Raw genomic sequence first — 21,644 nt, forward strand, 5'->3', positions numbered from 1 at the left:
CAATATCTTCTTCGACCCACCCCCTAAAGCAATGAATACAAAAACAAACAGCACTGAAAAAAAACGTAAAAGCTTCTGTACAACAATGGAATCCATAAATAAAATGAAAAGAGACCCTTAGAATGGGAGAAAATATTTGCAAATGAAGCAACTCACAAGGGATTAATCTCCAAAATATATAAACAGCTCATGTAGCTCTATAGTAAAAAAAAAAGGACCTACTCAAAAAATGAGCAGAAAATCTAAATAAAGACACCATACAGATGGCCAAACAGTGCATGAAAAGATGTTCAACATTACTAATTATCAGAGAGATGCAAATCGAAACTACAATGAGAATATCACCTCACACTAGTCAGAATGACCATCATGAAAAAGTCTACAAACAACAGATGCTGGAGAGGATGTGGGAAAAAGGGAATCCGTCTACACTGTTGGTGGGAATATAAATCGGCACAATCACTGAGGAGAACAGTATGGAGGTTCCTTAAAAAATTAAAAATAGAACTATCATATGATCCAGCTATCCCACTCCTGGGCAAGTATCCAGAGAAAACCTAAATTTGAAAAGATACATGCACCCGTGTTCACCGCAGCACTACTTACTATAGCCAGGACATGGAAGCAACCCCAGTGTCCACCAACAGGGGAATGGATAAAGATGTGGTACACACTTACAATGGAATATTGCTCCAACATAAAAAAGAATGAAATAATGCCGTCTGCAGCAACCTGGATGGACCTCGAGATCATACTAAGTGAAGTTAGTCAGATGAATACCAAATGATATCACTCATATGTGAAATCTAATTTTTTTAAATGATATGAATAAACTTATTTAGATAGACTTACAGATATCAAAAACAAACTTATGGTTACCACAGAAGGTATAAATCAGCAAAGAAATAAACCAGCAGTGGGAAACATAACCTGCTAGGCAAAACATTTATAGCAGTTAGAGTAGCTCCCAATGATTGTATATATTCGACAATGTCTGGTTTCTTGTTTCAAGTTCCCTCTTGGTCTCATAAACCATTTCTGGAAAATAGGAATCATCTCCCATAGAACATTCCATAGGGGCTCAATTGGAGCTTGCTTCTAGGGGCTACTTTTACTCAAAGCAGGGCAACTGGTAAGACCTTATTCCTGGGAATTATAGCTAAAATTTGTCAAGAGACTTGTCTTTTTAAGATTATAATTCATCTTTCCTTTTGCCAGTAAATTAGGAATTACATGCGTGGATTTTCCAGGTGGCACAGTGGATAAGAATCCACCTGGCCAATGCAGGGGACAGGAGTTTGATCCCTGGTCTGGGAAGATTCCACATGCCACACAACTAAGCCTGTGCATGACAACTAGTGAACCAGAGTGCCTAGAGCCTGTGCTCTCCAGTAAGAGAGGCCACTGCAATGAGAAGCCTGCCCTCCCTGCAGCTAGAGAATAGCCCCCGGTCTCTGCAACTAGAGAAAGCCAGCTTGCAGCGATGAAGACCCTGCACGGCCAAAAATAAAACAGGTAAAAAATAAATATAACAGTGTGCACATGTCAAAAAAAAATTACACGTTTCATGGCAACCCCAGCGAAGCTTTCAAGCTCCAGATACTTGAGTTGCTATAAAGGCCCCTCCACTGTCACTCTGAATGGACACAGAGAACACAAACCTAGGAATTCTTTCTTTTAGTAGGGATTTTTCAACCTCGGAAGCTTTTGCAGACCAGCAGGGAAATGCTTCTCACCAGGCAATAAAAGGGTCCACAAATACTAGTAAGTACCTAAGGTTTCCAGTTGCTCTTGGCCTCACAGTGAACTCAGCTTACCAATCTTCTCCCAGTCCAGCACATCCGGTCTCAACTTCTTTGATTGGCAGTAGCCCAGTGTTAGCGTTCTTTGCGAAGAGTCGGACACAACTGAGCGACTTCACTTTCAATTTTCACTTTCATGCATTGGAGAAGGAAATGGCAACCCACTCCAGTGTTCTTGCCTGGAGAATCCCAGGGACGGGGGAGCCTGGAGGGCTGCCGTCTATGGGGTCGCACAGAGTCGGACATGACTGAAGTGACTTAGCAGCAGCAGCAGCACATACTGTGTATTTCTGTATCACCTTTTGAATTGTTCTTTTCATGTTTGGTCCTATAGTAAATTTCTGAATCCACTGCAGGGTGGCATCTTTTCCATTGTGGGTGCACTTGTGTAAATAATTTATTAGATCTTCCATCAGGAGCTCAGGGTCAAGCACCTTGCCTTGTCTATTCTAAACCCACCCTTCCTTGGTGTACCTTTATAGTCAGCCTCCTGAGAATGGCTGGGAGGACTCCAGTCAAATTCCCTTTCCCTAGCCCCTTCTGAGTCTTCAGGAGACTACTTTGGATAGCATTTTGTCAAGGGTAAGGGCCAAGTTGGAAACCCAGGGGTTTTAGTCCTAACTGCTAGCTTTGCCACTTGAACTGCTAGATTATTCCCTGAAGCAGTCAGACAACCTGATTTCTAATGTCCTGCAGAGTGGAAGATAGCCGGTTCTTTTGGCTCTGTGACAGCTTCTAAGTTTAAACTTTCCTGGCATGTTTAGTTTCCTCCTTTCCTGCAGTTAACCGTCCTTACCCCAAATGACCCCACGGACTTGGACCACCACAAAAGTATATTTGGCATCAGTGATAATCGTTATTTTCTTATCTTTATTAGATGGAGGGCTCTTATCAGGGCTGTGAACTTCCACCTTTTGAGTGAGGGGTGCCTTGGAAGGGTTTCAGCTTCCAGTGCCTTTTGATGAGTCAACACCACATACCCAGCCTTGCAGTGGCCCCAGTCTCTAAAGCTGCTTCCATCTGTGAACATCCTGTCAACTTAAAAATTCACAACCTAAAAGCTGATAATTATTGTTGAGGGCAATACTGAGTACATAGCCTGGGGTACAGTCTCTTGGATAGTTCTGAGGGACTGTACTGAAGAGGTAAGGGAGGAGCCAGGACCTACAGGAGTTTTTGGAGGAAAACACGAAAGCAAAAACAAACTGGGTAGCCAAACATTGGAAGAGTCACTTAAAGCAAACAGACATCTCAAGGTTTTGAACTGAGCACTTTTCTTTGTATGTGTGCTTAGTCGCTCAGTCGTGTCCAACTCAGTAACCCATGGACTGTAGTCCTCAGGCTCCTCTGTCCATGGAATTTTCCAGGAATTCTGGGGTGGATTGCCATGCCCTCCTCCAGGGGGATCTTCCCAACCCAGGAATGGAAGCCAGGTCTCCTGCATTGCAAGTGGATTCTTTACCATCTGAGCCACTGGAGAAGCCCTTTCTTCACATGCGAAGATGCAAGAGTCTGGACTCATTGAAATCACCCCTTCGATATGCACCATAACAACCTGTCCTGTCTTTCTCCATCCTGAGTTCCCTCAGCTGCAGTGACTGACAGCTGCAAGGTTCTTTGTGTTCTCTGTCTGTAGTAGAGACTGCTTTCAGAGTGACATTAGGAAGGTTTCTGCCTTTTTGCTCATTTCCATGGCACCATAACAGTCCTAGCTTGACCACACAGGGTCAAGAAAACTCCTCGGCCGGATGTGGACAAGGAACTGATGTGGAAATTTGATGTCTACTCAAGAATGAGGAAGGGGACTTCCCTGGTGGTGCAGTGGCTGAGACTCCATGCTCCCAATGTAGGAGGCCAGGGTTCAATCCCTAGGAAGGGAACTAGATCGTGCATGCCACAACTAAGAACTGGTGCAGCCAAATAAATAAATAAATATACTTTTTAAAAAGAATGAGGAAGAAGATGGTCTTCTTCCCCTCCCCCCTCCTTTTTTCTATTATAAAACTGTAGCCCACTAAGTTCTCAGGGTGGCACGCCCTTTCCTGCCTGCTTATATCTCTCTCAAGCGTCCTATACTAATAAATCACTTCCTGCCTGACCCTTTGCCGCTTGCAGTATTCTTTCCGCCCTGAGACAAAAGAACCTGAGCTTCATTTAGCCCTGAGATGCGTTCTGAGGTTTCGGCAGCCTATGCTCTGAGTCCCAATACTAGTTGTGTGGTTTTGTGAGGCAGTGCCATCCAGCAGTACTGTTTAATTTTTGTTAAACTTTTGTATCTAGATCTTCCCATTTGAAAGCAGACAACTCTTGGGATTCAAAAACTCAAGGGTATACCCAAAAAAGGCGTTCTTTGAATCCAAAATGGTAAACCAACAAAAATCTCCAAAGTAGTGAGCAGAGTGTATGCATTAGGCACTGGATGAATATCTTCTACAGTTTGAATAATTGTTCTTTGGTTTGTGCACAAACCAGTTTGTGTCTGGTTTCTGACTGGTAAAATTAGAGTTCTAGAAGGTGACAGGCAGAGGTGTATTAAATCATATTCAAGGAAAGCTATTAGCAGGGGTTGACTTCATACTTCCCCTGTTCCTTTAACAGGTAGTGCTTTTAAGTTTGGGATTTTTGCCCCAGAGCAAAGCCTAACCTGTACAGGAATAGCTGTGTTTGTTGCCCCTGCCTCCCATCCGTTCACTCCTCTGAGCTCACCTTCTGCCATCTCTCTCCTTGGATAGTTGCTGGATGTTTTCTTCAGGGTCAAAGCCATAGAGCCTGCAGTGTGCAAGCCTGCCCTGGTGGTATTTTAATGTCCATTCTTGCAGGTGCAAAGGTACCCTTGCATTTAACTCAGTAAATCTCAACCCAGAAAGGGAATGAGGCCTTCAGGCGTGTATAGAAAGCCATGCTTTCAGATGGGTCTGTCCCATCTGACTCTCCAGTAGCAGGAGAAAAGGCTTTTTCAAGGTTTCTCTGGACATCCTAGCCTCAGAAGAAGGTTTAGAAAGCCTATTTTTAACAAAGCGAGTGGCCTCAGCATCAATCAGAAAGTCCAAAAGCTGATTTCCCACAGTCGTGGTCACCTGCGGTTGCATACGGGGATATTGACGGATGCAGGACTGAGAGGAGGCCCTGGGCGCTGGCATTCTTGTTCACCGTCATTCTCAGCTCACACACCTGATGTGCCGCCTGTTTACCTTCAGTTCAGTTCAGTCGCTCAGTCGTGTCCGAGTCTTTGCGACCCCATGAATCGCAGCACACCAGGCCTCCCTGTCCATCACCAACTCCCAGAGTTCACTCAAACTCATGTCCATTGAGTCGGTGATGCCAGCCAGCCATCTCATCCTCTGTTTATCTTCAAGAATGTTATTTAGGATGTGACAATCTTTTTCAGTGTCCCTCCTGTTGGCAGTATGCATGTTGCGGGGGCCCACTGTCAAGTGCCCCATTCAAATGGAAGTTTGGGGCTTGAGGCCTCCCAGCTTGTGCTGAGTCCCTTGTGAGGCTCCTCGATTTGGTCTAGCTCTCCCCTGTGTTAAGGCAGCAGCCAGCTACGCAGCCTGTTTCACTCTCCGCTGTTCCCTTTTCTCCTGAACATGGTTCCTACCATTAAAAACTTTGAAGGCAATTTCAGCACATTGAGACATAGGCATTCCTAAAGCCCCTTCCACCTTTTGCAGTTTCTTCTGTATACTGAGGTTGCTCTCATCGATAAAAGCCATTAACCTTTTTAAAAATTCTCTGGGGTCTTAGGATCTGTATCTGCACGTGGCCTATAAGCTTTAAAGACTCTTTCTAGAAGTTCTGAAGATTCTCACTCAGTTTCTGTCTTACCTCCTTGACTCTATTAAGGCTTCTTTGTTTTGACCCTGGGTCCTACAAGAATGCAGTCTTGATAATGTTCAGCATTCGAGCCCCAATTAGGATCCTCTGTTGGTGTAGCTATGCTTGCAGCAGCACATACTGAATTACCAGGGGTTTCTGTATGAAGCCCATCTGCCTCCTCCCTAGCTTTATTCAGTACCATTCTAGGTTCTTCTGAAGTGTGGGTGGTGTTTAATAAACTTTCAACATCTGCCCAGACTGAGTTGTGGGTTGCAGAAATTGAAAAGACACTTCATTTTCTGTGGGTCATCTCTGTAAATTGGCATATGTATATATTTTTGGCTGTGCTATGTGGCATGCAGGATTGTTGTTCCCTGACTAGGGATGGAACCGGTGCCCCCTGCAGTGGAAGGGCAGAGTCTTAACCACGGGACTACCAGGAAGTTCTGGCATATTGTTCTTCTGATTAATTAAACCTGAAGTTGAAGAAACAGTGGACCCAAATCAATGCCATCAACTGCCCAGTCTCAGCATTTACACCCTCAGTGTGGATTTGCCTTAATGGTAGGATTGCCCTGAGTTTGGGTGGCTCTCTGGTGGATATGATTGGACTTCCCTGGTGGCTCAAATGGTAAAGGATCTGCCTGCAATGCAGGATACCTGTGTCTAATCCCTGGAGAAGGAAATGGCAACCGTTCCAGTATTCTTGCCTGGAGAACTCCTTGAACAGAGGAGCCTGGCAGGCTACAGTCCATGGGGCCACAAAGAGATGGACACGACTGAGCGACTAACTTTCACTTTCTGGTGGATATGAGAGGGGAGACCATTCCTACTTCTTGATTCTCAGAGAGAGGGGCAACCGTGGCCCAGAGGCTGTGGCTCGGGCACTGGCAGGGAAGGAGTAGCAGCCCCATTACATGGGGGTGGAGGAGGAACAAGCAGAGTGTTCTACTGAGTTAATAACAAGTCCTCTTTTTCCTTAGGATCAGGCAGAATGGCTTTCTTTGCCTTCCCTTCCTATTGAACTGCAGTCTTATTTTCTTTGCACAGGTTTACTCAGATAAAAGGAGAAGGCAATGGCACCCCACTCCCGTACTCTTGCCTGGAAAATCCCATGGACGGAGGAGCCTGGTGGGCTGCAGTCCATGGGGTCGCAAAGAGTCAGACATGACTGAGTGACTTCACTTTCACCTTTCACTTTCATACATTGGAGAAGGAAATGGCAACCCACTCCAGTGTTCTTGCCTGGAGAATCCCAGGGACGGGGGAGCCTGGTGGGCTGCCTTCTTTGGGGTCGCACAGAGTCGGACACGACTGAAGCGACTTAGCAGCGGCAGCAACTCAGATACAGTGACATAAAAAATTACATTAGATTTTCATCACACTTTTCTTCCTACTTAATAAATAAATCTAGCTGCAAAATTGTATTATGATTTAAAGATCCATTTTCAGGCCATTTTGTTCTTCTTCTTCTCTGTGGATTCATACCTGAAATCTCCCTAGTTTTAGAGAATGAAGCCTAGAAATCTTGAAGAGGGAATTGGATTAACATTTTTGATTTTGAAAGCGCTTTACTTCTAGGTGGTCACAGCAGCAAAGTCTTTCTACCATTGCTTGCTGTGGTCACCAAGAAGCTCAGTCCCCAATAGCCAGTTCTTAATAAGTGACAACCTGACATAGACGTGGACAAACAAGACCAAGACAAAACCAAGACAAAACCAAAATAAAACGAGACAAAACCAGGAGTCCCTGAGCCTTTAACCCATTGTCTGCCACAATTCTACCAGGTGGGCTGTCAACTCATGATCTATATGGACAGTCTTACACAGGTATACCTTTTTAACAAGGTTTCTCACCCAAAGACAGCTTCCAAACCCCAAAGCCACTTCTTTGCTACAAAGTGAAACTAAAGGCTAGAGGTCAGTGGCCCTCCCTGAGGAGATTGGGGTGAGTAGCCCTAGGAACAAATGGCCCAGGAAGCTGCTTGAACTTGCTCACAGGCTCTCAATACGGGCAAGAGGCTGACAAACTACGGGCAGGAACTCCCTCTGGACTTCTCTTCTTGCAGGCTCATCAAACCTGTTACCAGATCAGGTTCATCCTCCCTGAAGAACAGCAAGCCAAAATGCTGAGACGCCAAGGTTTGCAGCAAACTGAGGATTTATTTGCAAGGCAGCCAAGCAAGGAAACAGGAGAAGGCATCTCAAATCTACCTCCCCAGTGCAAGAGACGTGGGGTACTGATATAGGACAGCCAATAAAGAAACAGGGCGACTGGAGGACGAGGGAATGTGGGGAAAGGTGACTGGAAAAAGGTGCAAAAATCCTCATTCTGCACAAGCATAACTAAGCTACAGGCCTCTGCCTGTTCAAAAGGTCACTTGTGCCTGCCTAGTTGAGGCGTCTGTGGTTAAGAGTCTGAACTGGCTGGCCCATCTCGAACAGGACATAGCTAACTCTTAAGTTTCTGGAAAACACCTCGGGCCAATATCTCATTGTTTAGGCTACAGGCAGATTGGAGGACACCCAAGACTTTTGTAGCAAGTTAAAATGATTAGTGAAGGCAGGTTACAGGTGAAATGGATTTAACTGATGATTTCCCATGGTTGCACTCCTAAAAGATCCTGAAAGATCTCTAAGTTAAATATTAGCTCTGTGTTGCAGAGCGTGGGCTCTAGAATGCTCAGGCTGCAGCATTTGCGTCTCTCAGGTTTTAGAGCACAGGCTTAATAGTTGTGGTGCACAGGTTTAGTTGCTCCAAGATACGTGGGATCTTCCACGCTCTGCAACGAGAGAAGCCACTGAAGTGAGAAGCTGGCGCTCTGCAACTACAGAGTAACCCCTGCCTGCCACAACTAGAGAAAAGCCTGTGCAGCAACGGAGAGCCAGCACAGCCAAAAATAACTAATGAATTAATTATAAATAAACTTTAGCTCTATGCAATTACATTCTTTTCCACACTTATTTGAATTCCTGATGATATCTATTCTCTTTGGAATAGGAGGCCTACCTAGAACCGGGAATACATCTGTGGCCATTATTGCAATGAACCCCAGTGAAGTATCTTTCAATAGTGCCTTCCTTCTCACTTGCGTTCAATTTTATTTGACCAAGCTCCTCTGCTTTTATTTTCTGAAGCCAAATATAACCCTGAATTTAATGGGTGCAGCAGCTGGGAATTGCTGAGAAGGGTCCCCTGCCCTCCTACCACCTTTCCCTTTCTCTCGGGAAAGGAGGAGTCCTGGACACATGTGAAGTTACTTATCTGTGTGGGCTCACTAGACAAGCCTGCTTGAATCTTGGTTGTGAATTACCAGCTGTGTGGACTTAGGCAGATGACTCAACCTCAGTGAAATGTGGTGGCCCGGAGGATTAAATGAAGCCATGTTTGTAGGGTGCTTTTCCTAGGCTCTGGCAGACAGATTGCCTGATAAATATTCCTAGTTATCCAAGTCAGGTCAGTTCACCTCCTGCCTACATCTCCCCCACTGCCACCTACTTGAATCCTTTCGATGATCTGTGTTCCCTCTTGTATTTTCAAACTTTCATTCCCTTAACCTTGAAACACAGTTGGCTCACCTGTTTTAAAACATCCTCCCTTTGGTCCTGGATCTTTCTGGTTCCATCCTTCATTGCTTGTTCCCTTGGTCCCTCTCCCTAGGTCTCCATCCCGTGGCCTCCTGCACCCTGGCACGTCCAAGGTCACCAGTGTTCTCCCTCCTGCTGCCACAGTGACTGCAGTCTGGCCAACATTCTCACCGCAGCAGTGCACTGTCCCCACTCAGGGGCGCTCTCTACCCTCTGAGATGTCCTCTGCAGGACCTGCCCTGCACTGAGAGCCCTGTTCTTCCCACTGGAAACAGGCCCACCGCCCAAGACACAAATTAGACCAGGACACGTTACCAGTGAAAGTGTTTAATAGTTAAATTATTTAAATAGACTTTTCCATTTCCATGGGAAATCATAATTGTATTCATTTTTGCAAGAGCATGGATAAAAAGAGTGCACACTCCTTGGAGGGAATGAAGAGCTAGCACTGCACGTGGTCACCAGTCACTGCCGGGATGGGAGGGAGGGGCCCCACGAGGCAGGGAGTCCATGACCAACAGGGGAAACAGTGGAGAAACCAGCACACACGTTACTCAGGTTGGGAGCAAGATGAAAACCCAGCACCACTGGCGGGCCGCATGGAGAGGTCAGGGACTCGAATACAACACCGCGGAGAATGCCAGCCCCTTGCGGCAGGTGCAGGGGTGATGCAGAATTCAGAGGGTGGAGCAGCAAAAGCACAGGTAGGCTAAGGCTGCCAGGGTTAGGCCCATAAGCTTTGCTTCTCAGAACTGTGTTTGATTGGGGTGGGAGGTGGTGTGCAGAAAGGGGAGGGCGGGGCTAGTGTCCACTGAGAGGTGGTGCAGGGGGGTGTCAAAGTAACATTTTGCAGCTGACATATAGCTGCCTCCTCACCTCCTTTAAGCTCACATGGGAGGCGAGAAGAATGCTGCCCTGAGACAGAATGAAGAGATCTGGGCACAGGACCCAAGGATTCTGTTTGAATAAGGTCTCTATGACAGTATATCCTTTTCCAAATGCCTCCCTCATAGGATGTAAAAAATAGAAAATTTTCTTGGTGTATTTGACTGCTCCCACCCCCACAAATGAAATCAGACAAAATGAAATTTCTGCTGGCTTTGGCCCATGGATTGGCCTCCACTTTCCTCTGTCTGGTTTGTAGATGGAGAGCAAAGCCCCCAATCCTTTCCTTGCCTGAGGGATCATCTCCAAAGAGAGACGCCTGCACCTTGGCCAGCGTCGAAAGCCAGGCAGGCCAGCCTTCCCCACACCACCACGCCGGCCGAGCTGTCAGGGTTGCAGAGGCTCCCTCTCTGCCCGAAGCAAAAGCTGACATCTCTGGGAGCCGAAGGGTGGAAGGAGGCCCTGCTGGCTGCCACAGGTTGAGGCTGCTTCCCTTGACTCCAGCTCGGCCTGAGATGGGAAAGAGGCGTTTGTTTTCTTTTTATTCTGTTTGCATTTTACTTAATAGAGGTGACAAGTTTGTGTGTGTGTCTGAGAGAGAGACAGGGAGAAAGGGTAACGTGTGCATGCATCTTCCTACATATGGAACCCCAAAAGGACACGCTCACTGCTCTGGTTGGACCTGGGAAAATCTGAGGTGAGGGAAACAGGTGTCCTGAATGAGGACAGTTCCACAGCATAAACACACGCACACACACACATGCACACACACACACACTCCAGCACACACATCAACATACATACAGTACAAATGAGCACAAATGCCCTGCTGTGCACAGCTGTTTTCTAATATAGAGAGTTTACAAAATATAGAATTTGGTATATTTGTTAGATCTCCAAGGTTTTCAGTAATACAAAATAAAAAATACAAAAAGACAAGTTGGGATCCCTGGCCTCCCTCCGCAGTGGCATCCTGGTTTGCTTGTGGGCCTCTTACACGCATACAACTAGCACAGTCTAAAGAAGGGCACAGAAACGTGTTTTGTTTTATTTAATAAATATTTTCTTTTTTTCTCAGAACCACCACTCCTTGCTCCGAGTCCTCTGGCCTCCCCCTCGCAGTTAGTCCTGCCCCCTCCAGGGGCACCGGTGTAGGTTGTGGGAGGGGCCCGCGATGAAGGCCACGGCCCATCCAAAAGCCAGCACTCCTGCCGAGGCCTGCAGAGCCGCTGCCTCGGTTCGAAGTGTAAAGGCTCACATAGGAAAGCAGCCCCGGGCCCGGGCCAGAGTGGCGCCGCCTCCCGCCCGCCGGAGGCCGAGCTCCGCGGTCCTGCGCCCAGGCGGCCTGCCCTGCCGAGCCCGATCCCTCCTGCCGCTCCTCTCCGCGCGTGGCGGCGCCTTCAACAGAGGGAGACATCTTTGGTCAGCTTGGTGCTCGCAGGACGCTGGCACCCCGGGCCGTGGACGGAGACCGCCAGCCCTCCCGCCCGCAAGGGCAGAGGCTGCTTCTGGAGTCAAAGTGGGAAATCTCAGGCGGCCTCGCGGGCTGGAGCGAGGCTTCCGCCGTGTCTCTGGAGGCCAGGCTGCCTGGCGTCCGCGGTGGCTGCTAACTGGGCGGGGGCCCTCCGTTGAGGAAGTAGGTCATCATCTCGCCTTTGCCCTTGACCTTGACCACACCCCGGCACTCCAGCTGGTACGTGTTGGCGGCCAGCACCTGGTACATGTCTGTGGTGACCTAAGAGGCAAAGGAGGAGAGAGGACAGGCCCTCCATGACCTGACTGCCCCTGACTTGGAAGGGTGGGTGGCAGCCTCACTGTGGGGGCAGCTCCCCCAAGGAAGGGCCTCAGAACCCAGAAGGAGGCAGCACCCACTCCCGGCCAGGTGGGGTGGCCAGCCCCTGATGCGCCTGTGGACAGGCACTGCCTATCGCCATCCTCCACAATGAGAGAGCCGCAGAAGCTGAGGGGAGCTCTCAGGAGCTCACAGCCCTCCCACTCCCCACAATCCACGCTCAAGTGTTTTAACCAAAGCCTCACTCCAGACCTTTCAGAAAGCTCTAGAAACTGGTTTTCCATCACAGACAGTTTGAGAACCACTGCTGATTTCATTTCATCTTCCTATGAGGTTAGAACTATGATCTCAGGCTCGGAAAACCTATGCCACTTGCCTGAAGTCTCGCAGCTGGTGAATGCTAGGGCCCGGATTCACTTCAGATTGTGCTGCCCGCCTCTGCTTTAGCTTTTGGAACACAGAGGAGGACTCGCAGGCAGTGTCAGCAACGACAGGGCACTGCCGCAGGGCGCAGGGCCAAGCAGAGGTGATAGGGGGACCGCCCTTCAGCACAGGGTGCTCCAAGAGCCCTTTATGAGCATGGCCAGCACCCCTGCTGGGGCCCCCACCCACACCTGCTGTCCAGCTAGGAAGGAGCAGCACATTCTGTGAAAGGTAAGCCCTATGTAAAGGCAGGTGCCCGGCTGTCGGTTACTGACTGAGCCCCTCACATCTGTGTGTGTGTGGGGGGAGGGGGGGGTTGAAGCTCTGTAAACACTCCTCCTCTCTCTCCATCTCTCCTCAGGACCCCCACTCCCACCTTTCTGTCCCACTCTCTTCCCCTCAGCCACCCTCCCCAGGATGGAGGTGAGAGGAGGCCATCTGGCCATGCCCCTCAGGCAACACCCACAGGCCAGCCAGGGCCGTGCTGGGGTCAGGGTCAGTCCCTTTGTTCAGAGGCCCCACGAGGGAGTGAAGTTAGGGGACGGTTAAGCAGCGTCAGTGTGAGCAAGGACCTTAAAAATGGCCCAGTTTGCACTTGGGAAAACTGAGACCAGGAAGGCTAACCGAGGTTCCACGGTTCAGGGCCTCTCTGTGTCAGATCAAGCAAGGTCTGAGAAAAACAAAGAAAAGCAGGTAAAGAGTGCCAGCCTGTACAGGACGAAGAGATGAGAAAGTCTCCAGGTCTCTGGCCAGTCTCCTCAGCTGTTAAGACTGGTGGGGGCACCATCCAGGGACTGGTGGCCTTGTCTCGTTTTCAGACCAAGCCCTGAGTGCTCTGAGCTCCATTTAGCAAATCCTGCTCCCTGCAGCCATCTGCCTTGTGACTGCTCTGTGTGCCTGGTGTGTGGTGTTAGCACTCCTGGCTTGGCTGTGCCATTCCCCACAATTCCTCCTGTGGCCAGTAGAGGGCTTTGCGCAGGCTAGAAGATCTGTCCAAGGTACTGAGAGCCTGAAACACAATTGTGTTCTCCAAGTTTCCACTGCATTAGCACCAACCACCGCATCTCCCTCAAATGTGGCTGCAGAAATTCTGTCTAGGAACTGTGAGCAGCCTGCTGGAAGCCCGCTTAGCATCACACAGAGGTCCCCCAGTGGACATGGAAGTGGATGCTCCTGCACTCACCTGGATGCGGTCGGGCACACCGGTGCTGTCCATGCGGCTGGCCACGTTCACCGTATTGCCCCAGATGTCGTACTGAGGCTTGCGGGCTCCGATCACGCCCGCCACCACGGGGCCAATATTGAGCCCTGCAGGGCACAGAAGTCAGAATTCTCATCAGGGTTCAGAGCAACTCTTTCCTGCCTGCCCTCGACACCATTCCTCCCCCAATTCTTGGCAGATTCTCCCCCTGACTCTTGGCCTGAAGACACCCAGGGTCCTTCTGGCTTGAGGCTGTACCTAACCCCACAGCTGCCACTGCTTGGATCCTATCGCACACTTGCTAACTCGAGACCACAGGAACCCATTCACATAGCCACTACTTCTCAGGCCTGCAAATCTACCGCTAGACTGCCCTCTTTAAGGCTTCCAGTGGCCTTTTGCATTTGCTGGTTGCCTTTCTTTAATCACCCCTCTCCCGGTGGCATTGAAGTTTCCACCTTTAATTCAGACTCAGCATACCAAACTCGCCTCGCTCCTCTGTCCCAGGGGTGCCACCACTCTCATTCTCAGAACCTGCCTCCTAACCCCCATCCCTGCCCAGTGTCTGCTCTCTTCAAGGAATTCACCCTCAGGTCTCTGCACCAGGGTGGTGACGCTGCAGTGACTGACGCCGGGAAGTAATCTGCCGCATCCGTGTGGACTCTCCCCCAGTTCTGCTCCAGCCTGTCTGCCTTCCTAGTCCTGCCCAAGACAACACTGAGCAGCCCCGCCCTGAGCCTCTGCTATGCTGGTCTCTACCTCAAATGCCCTTCCTCCTCTCCCAGCAAAGTCCTTCCCAGACACATCTGCCTCAACCAGCATTCTCTTGATATTTTCTGCCCCATCTCCAAGGCCCAGGGCACTCCCTCCTATCACATAAACTGTCTCTCCTGATGGGCCTCATTAAGCCTAACTGTGGCTTAACTATTTCTTAGCGTGAGGCCACAAACACAGCAGAAGCTCCCACACACACCCCTTGACTACTCACTAAATCAGAAATGTCATCAGTCCTCAAAACTCTTCCCTCCACCAACCTCCTCTTTGGGCCCATCAAACCACAGGTAGCTTTTTACCCCACATGCTATTCCCAGGCTGGGCTGTCACCTTCACTGGTGACAGCCATGCTTCCCAGGGAAGACATCATGCGTCTGTAGGGCAGGATCTACCACACGAGGCTCCCAGCTGCCTGCCCAGCTCCTTGTCTGCCTGCCACTCAATCCCCAGTCCTGGTCCAGCGCAGGAGCTGGGGCAGCTCACAGAAACATACATGTCAGGAGAGAAGTGCAGATCAGAGGAGGTGGGGAGGTGGAATGAAAGAAAAACAAGGAGGCAACATCATGGGAGACCAGGGGTGATGTTTACACAGAAGCACAGACGGCTCTGTGCCACCCCCAGCTGGCTCTGGTCTGGGTTTCCAGCATCTGATGCAAAATGAAAACCTGGTTGTCTGCAGGCATGTGCCCACCAGCCCGCACGGCCAGCTCCTCAGGGAAAGCCAGTTCCCAGCACTCAGGCCAGAACAAAAGATCTCCTGAGGACCTTCACAACACAATATTGACTTTTAAGAATCCATATTTCAGTTTAATGTGCTAATTTTGAGAACTGAAATACCAGTATCTTTGTTGGTGAATCACTGTTCCTTTTTTAAAAATTTGAAATCTGAATCATTTTTGGCCTGAGACATTTCTGGGAGGGAGCTGATAATACAGTAAAATTTTGACAAAGGACTGCTCTTTCGGAAAGCATTCTTTATCTCCACCATCCTCAAGAGGTAGAGAGCAGTGCTTGACAAAGCTGTTTCTTTTGAAAAAGTAACTTATTCTGAAAGCCTGGGTATCCTTGACAAGATAAGGACGAAACGAGCCACTGAGACACCTTGAACCTTATCAAGCAACACAGAGTTGTGTTTCTCAGATCGTTTAGTGGATGCTGTAGCGGAGCAAATAGGCAAGTGTGCTGATGTACGTGGGTTTTCCCTGCACTATTCTTGCAGCTCTTCTGTAGAGTTGAAAAGTGTCAGAATAGAAGACTGGGGTAATAAACAACAAAAGGAATACAAAGAAGATGTATAGCACAGGGAACATAGCCAATATTTTATAATAACTTTACTTGGAGTATAATCACTATGCTGTGAACCCACAACCGGAGAAGGCAGTGGCACCCACTCCAGTGCTCTTGCCTGGAGAATCCCATGGACGGAGGAGCCTGGTGCGCTGCAGTCCATGGGGTCGCTAGGAGTCGGACACGACTGAGCGACTTCACTTTCACTTTTCACTTTCATACGTAGGAAATGGCAACCCACTCCAGTGTTCTTGCCTGGAGAATCCCAGGGACAGGGGAGCCTGGTGGGCTGCCGTCTGTGGGGTTGCACAGAGTTGGACACAACTGAAGCGACTTAGCAGCAGCAGCAGCATACCCACAACTAATATATTGTAAATCAACTATACTTCAATTAAGAAATAAAATAATAAATACAGAAATTGAAAAAAATTATATAGGGTTTTGGTTCAAAGATTTTCTAAACAAGTAGTATATAGCTCTGCCTGTTTTGAAACTGGCCTCTGCTCAGAACTTTCCCCTCTCTCCTGCAGCAGTCCTGCCCCTCAGATACCACAGCATCTACAAAGCTCCTCAAAGCCTCCCAACAAGGGCCAAAGCATTTGACAAAGAAGGAATCCAAGGAAGATACGTGGACTCAACTTATCTCCACATCCTCACCATTTCTTTCCCCAGTTTGTGTAGATTAGAAGAACCTTCACATCACCTAGATCTTGCTTACACACACACAGAAACCACTTAGAACTCAGCAATAACCCCTTTCTGAGTTCCGGCCTCTCCCATGGGGAGCCCTGTGCCCTTGGCACACAGCATCCCCCTCAAAGCCTCTCTGGTGGGCATAGTGGGTAGAAAAGGCAGGAACTGAGAAAATGGTGTCCCGTGCTCACCACCATGCAGAGGAGGCACCTCTAGGCCCTGGGAGAGCTCTGCTGTGTGACGGGCACCAACCCTGCCCCTTGGGCTGGGACATACGATACCATCAGCCTCCTTGGACTGGCTCTTGGAAGCAGGATGGGAGAGGGGGTTTGGGGAGCCCCCACAAGCCCTCAGCACCCTGAGCCAGGCTCACCGATCTTCATCTGGAAGTTGTTGAAGGAGTGCTCGTTGATGTACTTCATTTGGTCCATCAACTTCATGGCGAAGTCGGCCAGGGCTTTGATGTGGGTCTTGCCCACCTTGTCGTAGGTGGAGTCATTGAGGCCCGAGGCGGCCATGTAGGTGCTGCCGATGGTCTTGATCTTTTCCAGCTGCCTGAACCGGTCCTCACTAATGATCTGGGAAGAAGGAGGCCAAACCTGGGTCACCCCGAAGTTGAGTACTGAGGTCTGCGGGGGAGTGCAGCAGCACAGCCCCTCACCCCGGTTCACACAGAGGGGCCCATCTCTGTCACCAGCTCAGAGTAAAGCCTCGGTGCTCCCCAACAGTCAGGCCTCCTCCAGTACTCATCCGCTGGCTGTCTAGGGGCTGTGGGCTATGAGCCCAGCCACATACAAAAGCCCCTGGGGCCAGGTCACGAGTCACCTCTGGGGCTTTTTCCCCTAATATGGATTGGCAGCCGCCTTTCCCTTTTCTGGCTAAGGTCCCCAGCCCTCCCAGGGAAACCTCCTCATTGTTGTCCAGCAGGACACTCTCTCCTGTCTCCGGGATCTGCTGGAAGCCTGTCCACATCCATTTCAGCCAACTCCAGTAACCACAATGCCCGGGGGTCTCAGGGGCTGCTTCTGACACTGCCTGGTCCAAGCTCCACCATCTCTCTAGTGTTTGTGCTCCATGCCCCGGCCCCTGCATTCCTGCTGGGCTTGTCCCTCTCACACTCACTACACGGTGAGCTCCCAGCACCGAGACTGCTCTACTGGCGCACACTAGGTACTCAACAAAGAAAATCTCTTTGCTTCTGCTTCTGCTGTTCAAGGCTTTGCAACTTGGTCCCACCTCCTCCTTTAGCTTGGGAATCCCTCCTCCCTTGGACTCTCTCAAATGCTGAGTCCCAGCCTGAGGCCCTGTCCAGCCCGAGATGGCACAAGAGGAATGGCAGGTGATGAGGGTGGTTGGTGAGTCAGCCAGGCGGAGCCTCGATGGGGCAGCTGAGGCTAAAACCCCAGCTCTGCCGCTTACAGGCAGTGACCCAAGGCAAGATGCTTAATGTCTGTGAGTCTGGGCCTCCCCACTGTGACATGGTGATGGAGAAGAAATACACGCAGGCGCCTTGGCAGTGCCTGGGACACAGTCAGGGCGCCTGATGTCTCCACTCACACTGGTGATGGGAAAGGGGGTATCGGGGCCCAGCTGCACCTCGTCAAAGTCTGCGATGATCTCGTTGAGCAGCCGCAGGCACTCGACGCCCTCGTTGTTGGCCTCCAGTTCCACGTAGAACTCGGAGAAGTTGGCGATGGAGGCGAACATGACGGCCACGCACTCGCACGACTGATAGTAGAGCTCGTCGTTGCGCCGTTCGCGGGCCAGGAAGTGTGCGGCCACGTCCTTGGGCAGAATATTGTGCAGCAGCCGCCGGTTGTAGGCCTGCAGCTCCTCCATCTCCTCCTTCTCCTCTGTGGCCTGGGACAGAGGGCTCAGTCAGAGGGAGGGCAAGCAGCAGGCTGCTTAGAAAAAGGCAGTGCAGCCCGCCTGCATGCCTACATGGGCCCAAGACTTCAGCAAGTGCCAGCTGCATCTTCACTGCTGTCTCTACTTCAGGTTTTCAATAAAGAGCATCTATTACTCTGACCATCAGAAAAGAGAGCTCTGTAAGTGGCTAACTCTCCCCTCCTGCCTCTCGGGAAGCGACACCTATGAGAGCATTGATCCTGCAGGAGGGACCCTGAGTGAAAACAGGTCCCAGAGGAGAAGCTGGACAGATCCTGCCTGCCCCAGATGAAAAGGAGGCAGGAGGGTAAAAGGCTGGTTCAAACCTGCGCCCGCACGGCCCTCTAGCCATCCAAGTGCGCCTCGATTGTCCATTTGCCTCTTCGTATAAGGAAACGCACACAGAAAAGCAATTTGATAAAAATCATTTTAGCAGACTGAATGCAGGGAAACCTGCTTAGAGCCCTGCCTGGTCTCCCTGGTTCCCCAAGAGCTGACTCACCCCAAGACCAGAGGGTGCACGTGCCTCGAGGTGCCACCTGGGCAGGACAGGGACATCACTGATGTCCCCAAGCTTGAGTCCAGGGCCTGGGACAAACTCACCATCCAGGATAAAGGGACAGTGCAGAACCCTCAGGTCAAGAGGCCAATAGTGGCCCACAAGCTGAAGCACAGAGGTAGTCCTGCACTTTGGTGTGCAAGGAGCCAGCTAACCAGAGTGTTCAAGGGGCACAGGGGTCCAGAAGGGGGGTCTGCTTGCTCCCTCCCCTCAACAGCGAACAGAATGGTCCCTTCAATGGGGGCAGGCAACAGTGTAGGTAAGGCAGGCAGACAGGCAGGCCAAGCATCATTAGCAGGGCTGTTTAAAAGATCTAGCCAGCCTTCTTGGGCCTTCCTTAACTAAACATGGAGGCCTTTCTATTCACTGCAGCTAGAACCTCCAAAAAGGCCAGGACTATTTCTCAGGGCCCTGGGTCTCCAGGTGGGCAGTGGCTGCCCATGGAGAAGGAGCTGCTACACCCATCAGGGCTGCAGGTCTGGTTCCAGCGGGGAAGGAGAAGCCGAGGGACGAGGTGAGAGGACCCACCTAATTCTTGGGATGGGTGGGTCATACCCAAGGAAGCTCCTGGACCCTCAGATGCCAGGGGGGTCCACCGGCAGGAAGATGCTGTCTTCCTGCCAGGTGGCTCCTGTGGGGTGGGACACTTTGACCATCCCCTCCCCTAAAGTGGGCTTCTCTGGTGGCTCAGTGGTAAAGAATCTTGCAATGCAGGAGATGCAGGTTCTAACCCTGGGTCGGGAAGATCCCCTGGAGAAGGGAATGGCAACCCACTCCAGTATTCTAGCCTGAAAAATCCCATGGACAGAGGAGCCTGGTGGGCTACAGTCTATGGGGTCACAAAAACAGACATGACCTTGTAACTAAACAACAACAACTCCCATAAATAAGGGCCCCCTGCTTCTGCTCTGGAACAGGTGTGCCAGCGGGAGAAGGCTGGTGCGGGAGTCCCTCTCCTTCCCCCTGCTGTCCCCGCAGAGGGGCCCCAGCTGCTTTGAAGATGCACCAGGCTGCCCTCACTCCTGCCCCTACCACCCACGGAGACCACACGCCTGGGGACCCAGGAGCACCTCCGCTCCTCTGATCAGCCCACAGGTGGCAGGAATGCTTTCCCAGAGAGCATCTGCCCAGAGTGTCAGGCAGTGGAGGCTGGGGGTGGGGATGCGGGGAGCACAGCTGCTGCTGGGAACAGAAGCCAAGCACAGAGGTGCTGGTCAAGTGCACCTGCCACCTCTGGGAGCTCTGCCCAAGACGTGTGGGCAGCTGCCAGCACAGCCAGCTGCTTCTAGGCTGGGCTCTGCTCAGGCAGGATGGCTCAGGGGTTCACAGGTGCTTGCTGGTCCTAATAAGGTCAAGGCTATGGGAGGAGACAAGAATGGGTTCTCCTGAGGACCAAGGCCCAGAGGAGGGCCATGCAGCTGTGTGTCTTGTGCAGGTGCTTCTGGGAAGCTGAGGACCCCAGGCTCCCCACCTCCCTGTCAGCACCACACCCACCCACCATGACCACAGACCCAACAGCTAAATGGGCTGCTAGGCGAGACTGGCGGTGGGGCAACAGACCATCACTCATCCATCAGGGCCCCGTGTTCAGGTTATTATCTACCCCTCCCCAAAGCGCTGGAGGACGATGGGAGATGGAAGGATGAGGGAGCATCATGAGATGCTTCAGTAGAGGCGGGCAGACATGCCTGACAAGCAGACACGCTCACCCCCACACTCACACACATGCGCATTTTTGCAAAACGGGGAGTGGCCAGCCACTTCCTTGTCAATTTTCCCTTCCTTCCCAACCTTGTACAGAGTGCTTGTGCCTGAGGAAGGACGTGATCAGAGGAGGGAGAGCCACATGTGGTGTGTCCAGCAAGGAAGCAGGGCAGTGAGGCGGGGAGCGGGCACGGTGGGGCAGAGTAGGGGGCTGGGGTGGTGGGGAGGCCAGTTCCATTGAACAAATGAGTAAATAAGTGAAAGAAATAGAAGGGGAAGTTCTCACTGCCAGCGATAATATTTGCATGCATGGAAGGAGGAAGGCTACAAAGAAGCCTGAGGTATTGCATTGGGAATGGGGGTACTGCTACCAACTCATGGTTTTAAATATCAACTGACAGGTACTGCAGTAGTATCCGTTCATATGTATGTGTGTATGTGCGTATTTTCTATATACGTAGATACATTTCCTATCTTCGTCCACAGAGAGGGCCTAGAACAGTGAGCACACGGGGTGCCCTGATCTGGGTTTCTAAACACCATTCTCCATTAAAAACAATTGGGGCACTTTGAAGGGAAAGTACATGATGAGCCCCAGACATCATCTTGTGCCAGAAAGTAAAAAAATGCCCAAAGAATGATGGCGACGTATCAAAGAACACGGAAGCCAACCTGAAGACACACTGATCAGAGCCAGGACGTGTGAAACATTAAAATAAATAATGAGAGGAGCAGAGTGTAAGCCCCACTGAATTCGACAGGAATCTATGAGTTAGGCTGATGTAGATAAATGAATGAAGTAAATCAGAGGAGGATAAGGAAAGCTCTGGGCTTCCCTGGTGGCTCAGACGGTAAAGAGTCCGCCTGTAATACAGGACACCCGGGTTGGATCCCTGGATCAGAAAGTTCCCCTGGAGAAGGAAATGGCAACCCACTCCAGTATTCTTGCCTGGAAAATGCCATGGACAGAGGAGCCTGGTGGGCTACAGTCTATGGGGTTGCAAGCAGTTGGACATGACTGCGCAACCAACACACACAAGGAAAGCTCTGCCTTAAAGGAGACTGTCGGTTAAACAAATGTAGAAGGGGGACCTCCCTGGTGGTCCAGTGGTTAAGAATCCACCTTGCAGTGGCAGGGGCATGGGTTCAACTCCTGGAACTAAGTAAGATCCCACATGCTGTGGAGCAACTAAGTCCATACACCACAACTGCAACGAAAGAGCCTGCAGGC

The 21,644-nt window shown here is 50.5% G+C and overlaps 1 protein-coding gene across 1 annotated transcript in view; it reads right to left on the bottom strand.

Moving 5' to 3' along the window:
* Positions 1-9,519: 9,519 nt before the first annotated feature.
* ADCY5 (adenylate cyclase 5) overlaps positions 9,520-21,644 on the bottom strand; it is a 157,965-nt gene continuing 145,840 nt past the window's right edge. Inside the window, exons 18-21 of the mRNA XM_069555461.1 lie at positions 17,860-18,123; positions 16,637-16,841; positions 13,492-13,616; positions 9,520-11,828 (exon numbers count right to left, since the gene is read on the bottom strand). Of these exons, the coding sequence (XP_069411562.1) occupies positions 11,700-11,828; positions 13,492-13,616; positions 16,637-16,841; positions 17,860-18,123 (723 nt within the window). The 3' untranslated portion in view covers positions 9,520-11,699. The remainder of the gene's footprint in view (positions 11,829-13,491; positions 13,617-16,636; positions 16,842-17,859; positions 18,124-21,644) is intronic.

The sequence above is a fragment of the Ovis canadensis genome, chromosome 1 (assembly GCF_042477335.2).
Source record: "Ovis canadensis isolate MfBH-ARS-UI-01 breed Bighorn chromosome 1, ARS-UI_OviCan_v2, whole genome shotgun sequence".
Lineage (NCBI taxonomy): Eukaryota > Metazoa > Chordata > Mammalia > Artiodactyla > Bovidae > Ovis > Ovis canadensis.